This window comes from Bombina bombina, chromosome 6, assembly GCF_027579735.1.
Source record: "Bombina bombina isolate aBomBom1 chromosome 6, aBomBom1.pri, whole genome shotgun sequence".
In the NCBI taxonomy this organism is placed as follows: domain Eukaryota; kingdom Metazoa; phylum Chordata; class Amphibia; order Anura; family Bombinatoridae; genus Bombina; species Bombina bombina.
This window is the reverse complement of record NC_069504.1, coordinates 812,522,867-812,539,832: the sequence shown is the minus strand read 5'-3', so window position 1 is coordinate 812,539,832 and position 16,966 is coordinate 812,522,867. Positions and strand designations below refer to the sequence as shown.

General features: G+C 39.7%; 1 protein-coding gene across 1 annotated transcript in view; it reads right to left on the bottom strand.

The window, feature by feature from the left end:
- The window catches only part of CC2D1A (coiled-coil and C2 domain containing 1A), a 259,462-nt gene extending 254,791 nt beyond the window's left edge, over positions 1 to 4,671 (bottom strand). The window contains exons 1-2 of the mRNA XM_053718166.1: positions 4,597 to 4,671; positions 3,795 to 3,984 (exon numbers count right to left, since the gene is read on the bottom strand). Of these exons, the coding sequence (XP_053574141.1) occupies positions 3,795 to 3,839 (45 nt within the window). The 5' untranslated portion in view covers positions 3,840 to 3,984; positions 4,597 to 4,671. The remainder of the gene's footprint in view (positions 1 to 3,794; positions 3,985 to 4,596) is intronic.
- Between the last annotated feature and the right edge of the window lie 12,295 nt (positions 4,672 to 16,966).

Below are 16,966 nucleotides of genomic sequence, written 5' to 3'. Positions count from 1 at the left end.
TACTTCCTCTCGGGCTGGCGATGAAACCCTACCGGGAGGGTGCAGTATGCGTATCCTTCTTGGTGTGTAGAGTGATCTGGCCTCGTGGGAGCGTACTTCCTGGTGCGTCACCCCTGACGTAGCTAGGCGCTGTGTGTGTGTGTGTGACAGGTCACAGGGAGGTGGAGTGGAAACCTTGGATCCTGGTTGGGGCAGCGACGTGCAGCAATACAAAGCGGTATACCCAACTGCTGGTAAACGTAATGATAAGAAAAGAAGTGTGCTGACTCACAGTAGATGAATGCTGGATAACATAGTTTATTGGCAGTCCAAAATAGTAACAGGTTACTAAGGTACACAGGATCGCCTTACGCGTTTTGCGCATGCGTGGATGTGCTTCATCGGAGGCTAATCAGAGTATGACCGTGAAAGCTTTTAAACTCAATCTTAAAGAGGCTGAAATATGAGCCAATCAAGCAATGTAGCGCCACTGAACCGCAATATAACATATCAGGTGTAAAACTCAAAATAGAGAGCAATGTCTGTTCAGTGGGGTCACAGAGCTGCACTTAACACACAATATGGGTGATAACAATAATAATTACAATAACATCAGAAATTAGGTGAGAGGAATCTCACAAAAGTACACCAAAAGAAAATTACTTAAATGTGTTGTACCAAAATAATAAAGTTAAACAAGTGTACAGTGTACAAAAACAATAATCACAAAAACTGTATGCAGGTTCAGTTTGTACAAAATGAACAAAAAAAACAATATAATAATAATAAAATATATTAAAATGTTGATGAAAGAAAATACAGAACAACAAAAAATAAAAAGATAAATAAGTGAGTAAATAGCTCATTGACCAATAATAAAAAAATACATATTAGCATACAGTAGGTGTGTCAATTGTTGTAAGCCTAAATTCTAAGCATCAAAGTAGGTGGTATAACATGTGAAAAGGAATTCAAGAGACCAGGATGTAAAAAGTATGTGATAAGGAGGGAGAAAAAAAAAAAAAGAAAGAAAGTCGCTAGGGGCAAAAATTAAAAAATAGAGTAATGCATTAGTTGATAAAAAATGAAAATAAAAAGATAAAATAAAATAAAAATATAATAAAAATATGTGTCCTATTATGTCTCACAGAAAACTACTCAAAATATGTAATGCTGTGTTATTAGGTGTTACTAATTTTTTTTATTTTTGCCCCTAGCGACTTTCTTTTTTTCTCCCTCCTTATCGCATACTTTTGACATCCTGGTCTCTTGAATTCCTGACTTTAGAATTAAAACTTGCTAAATATTTGTTTACTTGCGAGTACAGTTTCCAGCATGTCATCTGTTATATATACACACATATGTATCATTTCGCTAGTTTGGGTATTTCGCCAATCCCTTTTTTCGTTTTTTCATTGTTGTAGCCTTATACTTACGCAACATCGTAACTTTTCTTGTTTTATTTGGGTGGCCAACCTTAGCTGTGGAGCTTTTCACATGTTATACCACCTACTTTGATGCTTAGAATTTAGGCTTACAACAATTGACACACCTACTGTATGCTAATATGTATTTTGTATTATTGGTCAATGAGCTATTTACGCACTTATTTATCTTTTTATTTTTTTGTTGTTCTGTGTTTTCTTTCATCAACATTTTAATATATTTTATTATATTGTTTTTTTGTTCATTTTGTACAAACTGAACCTGCATACAGTTTTTGTGATTATTGTTTATGTAAACTGTACACTTGTTTAACTTTATTTTGGTACAACACATTTAAGTAATTTTCTTTTGGTGTACTTTTGTGAGATTCCTCTCACCTAATTTCTGATGTTATTGTAATTATTATTGTTATCACCCATATTGTGTGTTAAGTGCAGCTCTGTGACCCCACTAAACAGACATTGCTCTCTATTTTGAGTTTTACACCCGATATGTTATATTGCGGTTCAGTGGCGCCACATTGCTTGATTGGCTCATATTTCAGCCTCTTTAGGATTGGTAGTTTAAAAGCTTTCACGGTCATACTCTGATTATCCTCCGATGAAGCGCATACACGAAACACGTCAGGCGATCCCGACTGTGTACCTTAGTAACCTGTTACTATTTTGGACTGCCAATAAACTATGTTATCCAGCATTCATCTACTGTGAGTCAGCGCACTTCTTTCCTTATCATTATATTTATTGATTAGTCCTTGGTCCCCCAATTATTACCTTTCAGTTTATATCTTATATTTTAGCCAGCTTTAGCTCTCTTATCCATATTCCTTCCTTAAGCTAATTACCATTATTACTTATTATCAGTAATATAATTGTCGAGTCTTTTTCTTTGGTTCATCATGTAGATCTATTCAATATATATATATATATATATATATATATATATATATATATATATATATATATATATATATATATATATATATTTGGCCTACTTAGTAGCAAGCTACGGTTACAAATATCGGGTCTTCAATTAGTATTATCCACAAAGCTTGAAATTTTTGTCGAACAATATGGTAGATTGAGATCCTTATTAGTTTTCTAGTTATCCCATATAAATAACCCAGAAGCCTGAATGTACAGCTAAGTATCGGCTCAGACATTAATCTTGTGCCGTATCACTAGTCTAGTATTATTTAAAATAGAAGGGCCCCATAAGCCCTCTCCTCTGACATGTTTCACCAGTTCTCTACGATACCTGGCCTGTTGGGGGTACTTGAGCACGGAGGTTGAGAAACACTGCTCTAGGGGTTTCAACTGCGTGTTTAAAAAGGGACAGTCAAGTCCAAAAAAACTTAAATGATTTAAATAGGAAATGTAATTTTAAACGACTTTCCAATTTACTTTTATCAACAAATTTGCTTTGTTCCCTTGGTATTCTTAGTTGAAAGCTAAACCTAGGAGGTTCATATGCTAATAGACCATGAAGACTGCCTCTAATCTCAATGCATTTGACCACTAGAGGGCATTCATTCATGTGTTTCATATAGATAACATCGAGCTCATGCAAGTGAAGTTACCCTGGAGTGAGCACTGATTGGCTAAAATGCAAGACTATCAAAAGAACTGAAATAAGGGGGCAGTCTGCAGAGGCTTAGATACAAGGTAATTACAGAGGTAAAAAGTGTATTTCTATAACAGTGTTGGTTATGCAAAGCTGGGGAATGGGTAATAAAGGGATTATATTAATTTTTAAACAACAAAAATTCTGGTGTTAACTGTCCCTTTAACAGAGAGGAAAAACAGTTATATACAAGTGCAATAAGAAATGTTCAAACACTGTAGCTTGCAGTGTCATATGTGTATTATTTGTCAATGCAAATATAAAGATACAGCATTGTAAATTGAAATACACTTAATTTGGTTATATAACTATAGGTGTTGTGTGTGTGTGTATGTGTATGTATGTACACACACTATTCCTACAGGCATATAATCATATTTTGAACAGTGTATTATCCATATATGTGTGTGTAGAAAATAGTGGCATTAGAATAGTTTGAAGAGTGCAAATTTCCCTTTAATTGTGGGTCTTAATTTAAAAAAAAGGAAAACTGTATGTTCTCAGCAATCGGAACGCTGCATGCAACTTGCATTTACATAAACATATATTGATTGGTTTAACCCTGACTCAGGGGGTATTGCGGTTTTTAGGACAAAGTGTACAGAGCAACAGTCGTTAGCCGCTAAATGGTTAAATGGGAGGTACTGTTACTGTAACCCTAGTAGTAAATGTACACCTCTGTATACATGTATACCGCGCATATCACACAATATAATGCACTGTAATAAATACTTATTAAACCTCACCCCCTTAGCTCCTCCGCGTCCTCGGGCTTCTTTTCGGTTGTTCATTTTTCTTGGGAAACCACAAAACACCAATTGATCGCAAAACAGGTGACTCTTTTCCAAATACCTGGAACTTCCGCGTCCTCCCCTGACGTCACGTGACAGCTCTTGGACTACATCTTCCAGCGATCATTGCGATTTCCGGGTTGCTCTGGTCAAATGACATAAGACGTCAAATCATCTACTTGGGCGGGAAAGAAAACTGCTCTCTAATTTCTTTCACTACTTTGCTGGTCTTACTGAAGGCGGTGCGTGGTGATTTGTTTATTAGTAAAAGAAAACGGCTACGTTAATTATTGAATAAATATAATTTTCTTATTAGTGTAATAACGAATCTTTATTTTTCATTGTTAAGTAAAATATTAAAGAATGCGAACAATAATAAAGAGTTCATATTGTATATACTTTAATCATTAGAATATTTGTATGTGGTAATTGGGTAGCAGTTGAGGAAATTGCGTTAAGAATACTTGTTAGTAGTAATTAAATAGTAGTAAAATGTGTTTATTGAGAAAATGAGAACTTTTAACAGTTAGCTATATCGTTGATACAAGCATATGTTTGGTCTAAAGTATGTCTGGTGACTACATATATATATATGATTTTTAAATGTAGTGGACATTTTAATGCAGAAGTTGAATTCTCTGAATCTGATATGTACACACAATGTTTGCATTGGTGCCTATTTCTATTGACCCAAAGATGCAAAACTATTGAGGTTATCTAAAGGTCCCTCAAACAATTCTAGAAAGGCAAGTTTTACCTTGATAGCTGTTTATCACACTTTTGGCCCAGTGATCAAAAACTCGCTGGTGTTCTGTTATTTTTTCCGACCGCGTTACATTTTCCTACCTACGTCACTTTGAAGGCCACGCCTACAATACATTTGAAAAGACACAGTGCACGCATGCGCTCACTGCCACCGTCGGAAATATTACATTACAACACGCCTACAATAAACTTAAAAATTACACTAAAAAGCATGCATTGCGCTCACTGCCGCAGTCAGCAAATATTACAGAAACAGTACGTTCACAATTTTGGCACTAGCTGGGGACATCAAAATCCCATTGCCAAAAAAAAAGGCTTAAAACTCAATATTATTGTACGGATTTCTTTGATTAAAGTGAAGGTCAATTTTATCAAATTAGTGCCCGGTTTTTAATAATCCTATTAAAAACAAGGGCATTTTAATTAATCAAAATTGACATTTCAAGCGTTTTCTTCAAAAACTTACTTTTAACCCTGATAGCCGCTGCAGCACTTCCTCTGCCCGTCGTAAGTCCTCTTCGCGGGTCCAAAATGACGAATCCGGGTTCATCCAATCACAGCGTTGCCTCAGGCCATGACCCCCCGGGGGGAACACAGTGATTGGAGGAAGCCGGATTAGTTATTTCTGACGTAAGCAGAGGCTTCCGACAGCCGGGGGAATCGATGGAGCAGCTTTCAGAATTAAAAGGTAAGTTTTTGAAGAAAACGCTTGAAATGTCAATTTTGATGAATTAAAGTGCCCTTGTTTTTAATATATTAAAAACCAGGCACTAATTAGTCAAAATTGACCACTTTAAATGAGTGAACGCTTTTCATTAAAACACATAATATAAATAGTTACAAACATATATTGACAATGAAGCCTTTTTTGGCAGTGGTATTTACATGTCCCCAGAGTGTTTGTAACAATTTATATTATGTGTGTTTTAATGAAAATTGTTCCCTCATTTAATCATCAAACAAATCCGTACAATAATATTGACCATGAAGCCTTTTTTTGGGGGGATTGTTATGTGTATGTCCCCAGCTAGTGCCAAAATTATGAACGTACTGGTTCTGTAATATTTGCCGACTGTGGCAGTGAGCACATGCTTGTACAACTGTCTTTGCAAGTTTTTTGTAGGCGTGGCCGTAGGTAGGATAACGTAACGCAGTCGGAGAATATTACAGAACACCGGCATGGAGACAAATAATGCACAATTTTTGGAATTTTTCTTTAGACCTTATATAGTAATGTGGTAGTCTTTTTCATATTTAGAACCCTGTATAGCAAGATAAACATTACTCAAGCTAAAAGTTTTCTTTATTATTTATTTATTTAAAGGAGCTCACTTCCTAGATAATCTTGCCTGAACGGAGAGCTTTAGATCATGGGACTTTATCAGCCTGATCAAAAACTTACCAGCATGGAGAGAAATCATACAAAATCTTTGGGGCTTTTTTTAAACATATTATGATATGTGTGTCTCTCCTTTAACCCCTTAACAACCAAGGACGTGTCAGGCACGTGCTACAAAAAGTGTCAGTTAAGGCCCAAGGAGGTGGCTGACACGTCTTCTGGGGTTTCAAGCGGTGGAAGTGATCGCTTCCAGCTGCTTTCAAGGTATTGCAATGATGCCTCGATATTGAGGCATCACTGCAATAACAAAGAAACAACACTAAACAAAGTGTGTTTGATAACAAGAGGTGCGCCTATTCTATGCTATTCTTGTGATAGAGCTTCTATTGGAGCTTCTAATTATGGTGTTTTATGTAAGATATGATATAGCAATAATACAACAGTGAAATAATATATAGCTGGTCAACAATAATAAATAATAATTAGCAAATACTTGATGGAATCCTTGGTGTTTATATTCGACAAAAAAACGTCCATATATATTGAATATACTGAAAGTCCCACAAATCCTAAGGAGGCGATACAGGTGGCCCCAAAACAAGCAGCGGCTCTCTCCACAATATACGTGAGGATAAGACTTGGTCCTGGAAATGACAAAGAAAGAAGAGGCGCTCTGGTGCAGATAAACCCAACAACAGGTGAGATTTCCAAAAAGAAGGAAAATTGGTACTCACAAAGATATTTGCACTTCCAGTGCAATAATCCGCAAGCCGAAGCTTCAGAGCCGTTCGGCTGACTCTTTTTCCCCCGATATGCTCCCGGCAATAGTCAGGCCCCTAAGAGGAATGAAGCATAGGACACCTTTGGTGCAGAACACCCTTACCAATATCGAGCTAACAACAGTGGGTAAATATGTATACTCACAAACGTATGTGCACAAACAGTGCAATATCGGGCGGACCGAAACTTTAATAAGCCGTTCGGCTGACTTTCAACAAAGGAGGCTGTTACTCTCTTTCTCTCCCGATATGCTCCCAGCAATGGTCAGGCCCCTAAGAGGAATGAAGCATAGGACACCTTTGGTGCAGATCACCCTTACCGATATCGAGCTAACAACAGTGGGTAAACATTTATACTCACAAACGTGTGTGCACAAACAGTGCAATATCGGGCGGACCGAAACTTTGTAAAGCCGTTCGGCTGACTTCCAACAAAGGAGGCTGTTACTCTCGATAATCCAGTGAAAAAGAAAAGTTCAAAGCAAGGTAGAACAATGTAAAAACTTTTATTAAAAATCTATTTTATTAAAAAAAATATTTACCCACTGTTGTTAGCTCGATATTGGTAAGGGTGATCTGCACCAAAGGTGTCCTATGCTTCATTCCTCTTAGGGGCCTGACCATTGCTGGGAGCATATCGGGGGAAAAAGAGTCAGCCGAACGGCTTATTAAAGTTTCGGTCCGCCCGATATTGCACTGTTTGTGCACATACGTTTGTGAGTATACATATTTACCCACTGTTGTTAGCTCGATATTGGTAAGGGTGTTCTGCACCAAAGGTGTCCTATGCTTCATTCCTCTTAGGGGCCTGACTATTGCCGGGAGCATATCGGGGGAAAAAGAGTCAGCCGAACGGCTCTGAAGCTTCGGCTTGCGGATTATTGCACTGGAAGTGCAAATATCTTTGTGAGTACCAATTTTCCTTCTTTTTGGAAATCTCACCTGTTGTTGGGTTTATCTGCACCAGAGCGCCTCTTCTTTCTTTGTCATTTCCAGGACCAAGTCTTATCATCACTGCAATACCCTTTTTTACCCACCGATGCAGAGAGCCATTCTGTGGCCTTCTCTGCATTGGTTACAGAATGGCTCGTGGTGGGTGGGAGCCATAGCAGGGTGGGCGGCCGATTGATTTACGGTTCCTGTGTCCCTCAAGTCTCTCAATTGTGCGGGAGCGCGCACTCGCTGCATTGACATTCAATCAAATGTATGGGAAGGAGGGAGAGGGAGGAGGGGAATTAATGTTGAAAGGAATCTGGGAGGGGGGTAGGGAATTGAGGTGGGGCAGCTACACTACAGAAAAATGATTTGTTTAGATAAAAAAAATAATACAAAATATTTTTTTTTAGCAAACTGGGTACTGGCAGGGAGGGTTAGAGAGCTGTTTGGGGGGGTCAGGGAGGTTAAGGGCTAAGGGGGGATCCAACATTGCAGAATAAATATATAAAAAAAAATTAAAACAAAATGCCATTTATTTTAGTACTGGCAGACTTTCTGACAGTACTTAAAGTGAATGTAAAGTTTCATCAAGTAGTGCCCGGTTTTTAAAAATACTATTAAAAACAGGGGCACTTTCATTGATGAAACTTTACATTGCACCATATTTGTAGAAATACCTACCTCTTCGTCTTGAAAGCCGGATCGCTGATGAAGTCGCTTCCCCCGCCCGTCGCAAGCCTCTTCCTACGTCAGAAATTATGATTCCAGCCTTCCTCCAATCACGGTGTTGCTTTAGGCAATGCTTTCCCCGGGGGGAAGCCGTGATAAGAGAATGCCGGAATCGTCATTGCTGATGTAGGAAGAGGCTTGCGACGGGCTGGCGAAGCGCTGGAGAGGCTTTCAAGACGAAGAGGTAAGTATTTCTACAAATATGGTGCAATGTAAAGTTTCATCAATGAAAGTGCCCCTGTTTTTAATAGTATTTTTAAAAACCGGACTCTACTTGATGAAACTTTACATTCACTTTAAGATGGCCGTGACAATAGTGAGGTGGGGGAGGGAAGAGAGCTGTTTGAGAGAGGTCAGGGAGGGATCAGGGGGTGAGATGTGTCAGGTGGGAGGCTGATCTCTACACTAAAGCTGAAATTAACCCTACAAGCTCCCTAATTAACCCCTTCACTTCTGGGCATAATACAAGTGTGGTGCATAGCGGCATTTAGCGGCCTTCTAATTACCAAAAAGCAATGCCAAAGCCATATATGTCTGCTATTTCTGAACAAAGGAGATCATAGAGAAGCATTTACAACCATTTGTGCTATAATTGCACAAGCTGTTTGTAAATAATTTCAGTGAGAAACCTAAAGTTTGTGAAAAAGTTAACCATTTTTTTTATTTGATTGCATTTGGCGGTGAAATGGTGGCATGAAATATACCAAAATGGGCCTAGATCAATACTTTGGGTTGTCTACAAAAAAAAATATATACATGTGAAGGGTTTTTCAGGGATTCCTGACAGATATCAGTGTTACAATGTAACTATCGCTAATTTTCGGGAAAAAAAATGGTTTTGAAATAGCAAAGTTCTACTTGTATTTATTGCCCTATAACTTGCAAAGAACATGTAAACATTGGGTATTTCTAAACTCAGGACAAAATTTAGAAACTATTTAGTATGGGAGTTTTTTGGTGATTGTAGATGTGTAAGAGATTCTGGGGGTCAAAGTTAGAAAAAGTGTTTTTTTTTTCATCATGTTTTATATATTTTTTATAGTAAATAAAAAGATATGATGTAAATAATGGTATCTTTAGAAAGTCAATTTAATGGCGAGAAAAATGGTATATAATATGTGTGGGTACATTAAATGAGTAAGAGGAAAATTACAGCTAAACACAAACACCACAGAAATGTAAAAATAGCCCTGGTCCCTAACGGTAAGAAAATTGAAAAATGGTTTGGTCACTAAGGGGTTAAATACAGGACTCTGTATAGTTAGATAAAACAACTTATAAGGTAAAATTTGTCTTTCTAAAATTCTTTGAGGGACCTCAAAGTACTGACAAGACTTCTTGGATTATCTCATCGGAGAGGAGAGCTCTGTGCAGGGTTATGGATAATACTATATTAAATTAAATAAAAAAACGTTATGATTTTGTGTGATTTCTCTCCACGTTGGTGAGTTTTTGATCATCAGACCTAAGTGTCTGCGTGTAACCCTTTTTCTTCCTAGCAGGACAGAGCCAGTAGAAAAATAAAAGCCTTTTTATATATATATATATATAGATATATATATATATATATATATATATATATATATATATACAGGTAGCCCTCAGTTTACGCCGGGGTTAGGTTCCAGAAGGAATGGTTGTAAATCGAAACCGTTGTAAATTGAAACCCAGTTTATAATGTAAGTCAATGGAAAGTGAGGGAGTTAGGTTCCAGGCCCCTCTCAAAATTGGCATAAGTAACAACTAATTCATTATTTTTAAAGCTTTGAAATGAAGACTTTAAATGCTAAACAGCATTATAAACCTAATAAAATAATCACACAACACAGAATATATAATTAAACTAAGTTAAATGAACAAAAACATTTGCTAAACAGCATTATATACCTAATAAAATAATCACACAACACAGACTTTACTTGCATTTTTCTGCAAACAGTTCTTTCTATGCATTGCAGTCTGGACTGATTTATAGACAGGAAGATCTTGTTCATTTGCAAGCTGCTCGATAGCTCAGGTCTGGTTAAACTGATTAATTTCAGCTTGCTTGGCTTGCATATCTTTGTTGCAACACAAGCGGAGAGCTCCACCTACTGGCTATTTTAATCAATGCACTGCTTCTCAATGCTTTTCAATAGCAGTCACATGACTGAAAAAAAGGTTGTTATTCTGAAACGGTGCATATTGAACCGTTGTAAACCGAGGGCCACCTGTATATATAAAACATTTTATATATATATTTTCTGCAGTGTAGGATACCCCCTTACCCCCCAACCTCTCTGATCCCCCCCAAACAGCTCTCTAACCCCCCTGTACCTATTAGCTGTCTGCCAGTACCCAGTTTGACCTAATTTTGATTTATTTCACCCAATATTTTTTTCTGTAGTGTAGCTGCCCCCTCCTCATTACCATACCCCCCTTCCAGATCCCTTTCCCTCAACGGATCCCACATTGCCCCTCCTTCCCCCTCACTGACGCAGCTTTTTTTTTATTTCTTGCCTGTAGTGTGGTGTAGTGGTCCCGCCCAACTCCCACCCCCTTCAGTGATGGGCCGCACACCCGCCTCCATCCAGTCCCTCCCACCCACCAACGATCGGCATGATCGCTATCCCTCTGCATCGGTAACTCTGCAACTTTATTTCTGCAGTGCCCCATTCAAGGGGCATGCAGAAATAGCGCAATCTTGCTATTTTTAGCAAGATTGCAGAAGAGAGAAGCCCAGGACTGCAACGACATGCAGGGTACGTCGCTGGTCCTTATGGGCATAACGACCAGCGTCATACAGGGTAAAATTTGCCTTTCTAAAATTCTTTGAGGGACCTCAAAGTACTGACAAGATTTTTTGGGTTATCTCACCGGAGAGGAGAGCTTTAGACTATCGAGCTCTGTGCAGGGTCATAGATATTACTATAATAAATAAAATAAAAAACGTTATGATTTTGTGTGATTTCTCTCCACGTTGGTGAGTTTTTGATCATCAGACCTAAATGTCTGCGTGTACCCCTTTTCTTCCGAGCAGGACAGAGCCAGTACTAAAATAAAATACTTTTTTTATATTTATATATATATATATATATATATATAATTTTTTATTTATTTATATATATATATATATATATATATATTTTCTGCAGTGTAGGATACCCCCTTACCCCCCAACCTCTTTGATCCCCCCAAACAGCTCTCTAACCTTCCCCCTCTACCTATTAGCTGTCTGCCAGTACCCAGTTTCACCTAATTTTGATTTATTTCACCCAATTTTTTTTTCTGTAGTCTAGCTGCCCCTCCCTCATTACCATACCCCCCTCCCAGATCCCTTTCCCTCAACGGATCCCACATAGGATCCCCCACATTGCCCCTCCTTCCCCCTCACTGACACAGCTTTTTTTTCCTTGCCTGTAGTGTGACGTAGTGGTCCCACCCGTTCCCGCCCCCTCCAATGATTGGCCGCCCACCTGCCTCCCTCCTTACCCTCCCACCCACCAATGATCGGCACCATCGCTGTCCGATGCAGAGAGGGCCACAGATTGGCCCTCTCTGCATCGGTAACTCTGCAACTTTATTTCTGCAGTGCCCCATTCATGGGGCATGCAAAAATAGCGCAATCTCTGTATTCATAGCAAGATCGCGGCAGAGAGAAGCCCAGGACTGCATCAATGTACAGGGTACGTCTCTAGTCCTTAAGGGCATAACGTACAGGGTAACATTTGCCTTTCTAAAATTCTTTGAGGGACCTCAAAGTACTGACAAGATTTTTTGGGTTATCTCACCGGAGAGGAGAGCTTTAGACTATCGAGCTCTGTGCAGGGTCATAGATATTACTATAATAAATAAAATAAAAAACGTTATGATTTTGTGTGATTTCTCTCCACGTTGGTGAGTTTTTGATCATCAGACCTAAGTGTCTGCGTGTACCCTTTTTCTTCCGAGCAGGACAAAGCCAGTAGTAAAATAAAAGGCTTTTTTTTAAATATACTGTATATACTGTATAGATATATATATATATATATATATATATATATATAATTTTTATATATATATATTTTCTGCAGTGTAGGATACCCCCTTACCCCCCAACCTCTCTGATCCCCCCAAACAGCTCTCTAACCCTCCCCCTCTACCTATTAGCTGTCTGCCAGTACCCAGTTTTACCTAATTTTTATTTATTTCTCCCAATTTTTTTTCTGTAGTCTAGCTGCCCCTCCCTCATTACCATACCCCCGTTCCCGCCCTCCTCCCGCCCCCTCCAGTGATGGGCCGCCCACCTGCCTCCCTCATCCTCCCACCCACCAACGATCGGCACCATTGCTGTCCGATGCAGATAGGACCACAGATTGACCTTCTCTGCATCGGTAACTCTGCAACTTTATTTCTGCAATGCCCCATTCGTGGGGCATGCAGAAATAGCGCAATCTCGCTATTTTTCGCAAGATCGCGACAGAGAGAAGCCCAGGACTGCAATGACGTACAGGGTACAGCGCTGGTCCTTAAGGGCATAACGACCTGCGTCGTACAGGGTACGGCGCTGGTCTTTAAGGGGTTAAATATGTGGTTGGAAAGATACACCAATGTAAAATTGCGAGCTGTAATAATTAGTTAGAGCATGCAATTTTAAGGCTATCGACCCTATACTACTGTGTATTTAAAGGGATAGTCTAGTCAAAATTAAACTTTCACGATTCAGATAAAGCATTCAATTTTTAGCAACTTTCTAAGTTACTCCTATTATCAATTTTTCTTAGTTCTCTTAGTATCTTTATTTAAATGTAAGCTTAGGAGCCGGCCCATTTTTGGTTACATTTAGACACCTAGCAGTAAGCGTTAACCAGGTGCTGAACCAAAAATGGGCTGGCTCCTATGATTACATTCCTGCTTTTTCAAAATAAAGATACCAAGAGAACGAAGAAAAATTGATAAAAGGAGTAAATTAGAAAGTAACTTAAAATGTCATGATCTATCTGAATCATGAAAGTTTAATTTTGACTAGACTATTCCTTTAACCCCGCAGAGGGGTTAAACACATAGCAGAAGGGCTGCTCGTGCCCCAGAGAACACGCTGGTCCAGAGTGGAAACTGCTGCTGATCCAATTAGCGCTATTTTCACATCTGAGTGGTTAAGCTTGGGACCAGCAGTAGTGTAGGGTCGATAGTAACATGGTGCTACGACCCAGTAAAGAACCCTGCTCTAACAAATTAGCGCATGTAATTTTTTCACTATTATGTCCCTTTCATTTCTGCTTTAGAATGTATGTTTAATTATGTTTTCATAGTCTTATGCTGTAATTATTATTATTTTAATAATCCGTGTATATAGAGCTGTTAAGTTAAAAAAAGATGAAAACCGACATATATATAAAAATAATATTTCTCCAACATTGGTGTGTCCGGTCCACGGCGTCATCCTTACTTGTGGGAAATATCTCTTCCCCAACAGGAAATGGCAAAGAGTCCCAGCAAAGCTGGCCATATAGTCCCTCCTAGGCTCCGCCCACCCCTGTCATTCTCTTTGCCGTTGCACAGGCAACATCTCCACGGAGATGGTTAAGAGTTTTTGGTGTTTAAATGTAGTTTTTTATTCTTCTATCAAGTGTTTGTTATTTTAAAATAGTGCTGGTATGTACTATTTACTCTGAAACAGAAAAGGATGAAGATTTCTGTTTGTGAGAGGAAGATGATTTTAGCAGACAGTAAATAAAATCGATTGCTGTTTCCACATAGGACTGTTGAGATGAAGTAACTTCAGTTGGGGGAAACAGTTAGCAGACTTTTCTGCTTAAGGTATGAATAGCCATATTTCTAACAAGACTGTGTAATGCTGGAAGGCTGTCATTTCCCCTCATGGGGACCGGTAAGCCATTTTCTTCCTCAGATGAGGGGAGTAGACATGATACTACATCATCTCCTACTGTGTCTACACCAGTTTTGCCCACGCAGGAGGCCCCTAGTACATCTAGCACGCCAATGCTTATTACCATGCAACAATTGACGGCTGTAATGGATAACTCCATAGCAAATATTTTATCCAAAATGCCTGCATATCAGAGAAAGCGCGATTGCTCTGTTTTAAACACTGAAGAGCAGGAGGGCGCTGATGATAATTGTTCTGTCATTCCCTCACACCAATATGAAGTGGCCATGAGGGAGGTTTTGTCAGATGGGGAAATTTCAGATTCAGGAAAAATTTCTCAACAAGCTGAACCTGATGTTGTGACATTTAAATTAGAGCATCTCCGCGCACTGCTTAAGGAGGTGTTATCTACTCTGGATGATTGTGACAACTTGGTCATTCCAGAGAAATTATGCAAGATGGACAAGTTTCTAGAGGTTCCGGTGCACCCCGACGCTTTTCCTATACCCAAGCGGGTGGCAGACATAGGGAATAAGGAGTGGGAGAAGCCCGGCATACCTTTTGTTCCCCCCCCTATATTTAAGAAATTATTTCCTATGGTCGACCCCAGAAAGGACTTATGGCAGACAGTCCCTAAGGTCGAGGGGGCAGTTTCTACTCTAAACAAACGCACTACTATTCCTATCGAGGATAGTTGTGCTTTCAAAGATCCTATGGATAAAAAATTGGAAGGTTTGCTTAAAAAGATTTTTGTACAGCAAGGTTACCTTCTACAACCCATTTCGTGCATTGTTCCTGTCACTACAGCAGCGTGGTTCTGGTTCGAGGAACTAGAAAAGTCGCTCAGTAGAGAGACTCCATATGAGGAGGTTATGGACAGAGTTCACGCACTTAAGTTGGCTAACTCTTTTATTTTAGATGCCGTTTTGCAATTAGCTAGATTAGCGGGAAAAATTCAGGGTTTGCAATTGTGGCGCGCAGAGCGCTTTGGCTAAAGTCTTGGTCAGCGGATGTATCATCCAAGACAAAATTGCTTAACATCCCTTTCAAAGGTAAAACTCTATTTGGACCAGAATTGAAAGAGATTTTCTCAGACATCACTGGGGGAAAGGGCCACGCCCTTCCTCAAGATAGGCCTTTCAAGGCTAAGAATAAGTCTAATTTTCGTTCATTTCGCAATTTCAGGAACGGACCGGCCTCTAATTCTGCATCCTCTAAGCAAGAGGGTAATGCCTCACAGCCCAAACCAGCCTGGAAGCCTATGCAAGGCTGGAACAAGGGTAAGCAGGCCAAGAAGCCTGCTGCTGCTAACAAAACAGCATGAAGGAGTAGCCCCCGATCCGGGACCGGATCTAGTAGGGGGCAGACTCTCTCTCTTTGCTCAGGCTTGGGCAAGAGATGTTCATGATCCCTGGGCACTAGAAATAGTTTCTCAGGGTTATCTTCTTGAATTCAGGGAACTACCCCCAAGGGGAAGGTTCCACATGTCTCACTTATCCTTAAACCAAATAAAGAGACAGGCGTTCTTACATTGTGTAGAAGACCTGTTAAAGATGGGAGTGATACACCCAGTTCCAATAAAGGAACAAGGAATGGGATTTTATTCAAATCTGTTCGTAGTTCCCAAAAAAGAGGGAACTTTCAGACCAATTTTGGATTTGAAGATCCTAAACAAATTTCTCAGGGTACCATCATTCAAGATGGAAACCATTCGAACGATTCTACCCACTATCCAGGAAGGTCAATTTATGACTACCGTGAATCTAAAGGATGCGTACCTACATATTCCTATCCACAAAGAACATCATCAGTTCCTAAGGTTCGCCTTTCTGGACAAACATTACCAGTTTGTGGCCCTCCCATTCGGGTTAGCCACTGCTCCAAGTATTTTCACAAAGGTACTAGGGTCCCTTCTAGCGGTTCTAAGACCGAGGGGCATTGCAGTAGTAACATACTTGGACGACATTCTAATACAAGCGTCGTCCCTGTCAACAGCAAAGGCTCATACAGACATCGTTCTGACCTTTCTCAGATCACACGGATGGAAGGTGAACATAGAAAAAAGTTCTCTGTCTCCGTCAACAAGAGTTCCCTTCTTGGGAACAATAATAGATTCCTTAGAAATGAGGATTTTTCTGACAGAGGTCAGAAAGTCAAAACTTCTAAGCACTTGTCAAGTTCTTCATTCTGTTCCACGTCCTTCCATAGTGCAGTGCATGGAAGTAGTAGGGTTGATGGTTGCAGCAATGGACATAGTTCCTTTTGCACAAATTCATATAAGACCATTACAACTGTGCATGCTCAAACAGTGGAATGGGGACTATACAGACTTGTCTCCAATGATTCAAGTAGATCAGAAGACCAGAGATTCACTCCGTTGGTGGCTGACCCTGGACCATCTATCCCAGGGAATGAGCTTCCGCAGACCAGAGTGGGTCATTGTCACGACCGACGCCAGTCTAGTGGGCTGGGGCGCGGTCTGGGAATCCCTGAAAGCTCAGGGACTATGGTCTCGGGAAGAGTCTCTTCTCCCGATAAACATTCTGGAACTAAGAGCGATCTTCAATGCTCTCAGGGCTTGGCCTCAGCTAGCAAAGGCCAGATTCATAAGATTCCAATCAGACAACATGACGACCGTTGCGTATATCAATCATCAGGGGGGAACAAGGAGTTCCCTGGCGATGAAAGAAGTGACCAAAATAATTCAATGGGCGGAGGATCACTCCTGCCA